This window comes from Trypanosoma rangeli (genome assembly GCF_003719475.1).
Source record: "Trypanosoma rangeli strain AM80 chromosome Unknown Tra_15.4_contig_00885, whole genome shotgun sequence".
Classification (NCBI taxonomy): Eukaryota; Euglenozoa; class Kinetoplastea; order Trypanosomatida; family Trypanosomatidae; genus Trypanosoma; species Trypanosoma rangeli.
The window spans coordinates 1-1,815 of record NW_021706642.1 but is presented as its reverse complement, the minus strand read 5'-3'; the positions used below and the strand labels follow the sequence as shown (position 1 = coordinate 1,815).

The following is a 1,815-nucleotide window of genomic DNA, read 5'->3' as shown; positions in this document are numbered from 1 at the left end:
TTCTTTCGATACTCCCGCCATAATCAAACTTGGGTCACTTACGCTGATGTTGTGGCGGGGTACGTTGACTCTGCGGAGAGCTGGTCGTCTTTTGTCGCTAAGGTCCGTGCAAACAAATCGAAGGCGTACAACATCTTTAACACGACCACGCAGGAGGAGCATAACGACCGTGTGAGATACGCGGTCCGACCCACAACAGTTGCAAAGGGTAACAAGGTCTTTCTACTTGTGGGGGGCTATCATCAGAAGTATGATCCTTCATCGAAGAAGTGGATTGTATCCTCACAGAGTCTTGATTTGCTTGTGGGTGAGGCCACGCAAGATAAAGTCATCCAATGGGGCAAATCCACCTCGCTTGTGCCACAGATCGAACCATCTATTAAACAACTTGACTTGGACCAGTTTATTGGTTGTGGTGGCTCAGGCGTTGTGATGGAGGATGGCACGCTTCTGTTTCCTGTGACGGCGAGGAAGATAGGAGACAACAAAGCTGTGTCCATGATCATTTATTCGAAGGACGACGGCAAAAATTGGGTGCTTCCACATGGGATGCTCCCCGTACGGTGCACTGACCCCCTCATCGTTGAGTGGGAGCAGGGGCAGCTTGTCATGGTTGCCAAATGCAATTTTCTTTTAATGGTGTTTGAGTCGAGGGACATGGGGGCAACGTGGAGGGAGGCTGTCGGGACACTGACACGCGTGCATCCCAGGGTTTTTCCGAACTCTTTGCAAACAACTGAGAGAGTGGAGTCCATCACCACTGCGACCATTGCTGGAAAGAAGGTCATGCTGTACACTCAGAAAGGGATTCTCCGTGATGACCCGTTGCAAGCCACCGCGCTCTACCTTTGGGTCACTGACAACAACCGCACGTTTCACGTCGGGCCCATTTCCATGGACCCTTACACGACACCGACGTCTGGCAACACCCTGCTCTATTCGAAAAATGCGTTGTACTTTTTACAAGAGAGGGGCGCTTTCAGGGCAAGCAGCCTGTTTCTTGCTCGTCTAACGGAACAGCTGAAGACGATCACGTCCGTCTTGGAGACTTGGGCAAAACTGGACTCCTACCTCTCCGAGTTGTCGGTGCCCACGGCCGGTCTGGTTGGATTTTTGTCGGATGCATCGGGTGAAGGAACGTGGAACGACGCGTACCGTTGTGTGGGTGCAACTGTGAGGAATGCAACGAAGGTCGAAAATGGCTTTAATTTCACGGGGTCGGAATCATACGCCATGTGGCCCGTGAACATGTGGACGCATCACTACGTGCACAGGGTTGTGAATTGCGGGTTCACGCTTGTGGCGACGGTGACGATTCATAAGGTTACGAAGGAGAGCGTTCCTCTGCTGGGTGCGGGCCTGGAGGACAAGGGAAACACGAAGTTTGTGGGGCTGTCGTACACGCCGGCGAACGAGTGGGGTACAGTCTTCGACGGTATCACGAGAACAATACACAACAGCACTTGGAGGCCGGGGAAGGAGTACAAAGTGGCGCTCATGCTGCAGGGCAACAAGGGCTCCGTGTACGTGGACGGCGTGCTTGTGGGGAATACTAACAAACTACCACCCCTTAAGTCACGGAGGCGTGATATCTCTCACTTTTACTTTGGTGGCGGCGAAAACAGCAGTGTGACAGTAAAGAACGTCTTTTTGTACAACCGCCGACTAAGTGAAGATAAGCTCAAAGCAGTTGGCCAGTCTGATGTATCTCGGAAAAGTGCAGGTGGCAGCTCCGATGGATCCGAGCAACGTGCAGGTGACAGCTCCACGCGTGCGGATGTGTCTCGGCTGCTACTTTTGCTGTTTGTGGGGCTA

The 1,815-nt window shown here is 52.7% G+C and overlaps 2 protein-coding genes across 2 annotated transcripts in view; both read left to right on the top strand.

Moving 5' to 3' along the window:
* Positions 1-175, top strand: part of TraAM80_10302 (trans-sialidase) — a gene marked incomplete at both ends in the record, with an annotated part of 1,044 nt that extends 869 nt beyond the window's left edge. Inside the window, one exon of the mRNA XM_029386933.1 lies at positions 1-175. This exon is cut by the window's left edge and continues 869 nt beyond it. Within this exon, the coding sequence (XP_029233209.1) occupies positions 1-175 (175 nt within the window).
* A 257-nt stretch (positions 176-432) lies between these two features.
* Positions 433-1,815, top strand: TraAM80_10301 (surface glycoprotein; the record flags this gene model as incomplete). Its single annotated transcript, XM_029386932.1, has 1 exon — positions 433-1,815. A coding segment is annotated over one exon (1,383 nt), but the record flags the coding sequence as incomplete, so codon positions are not given.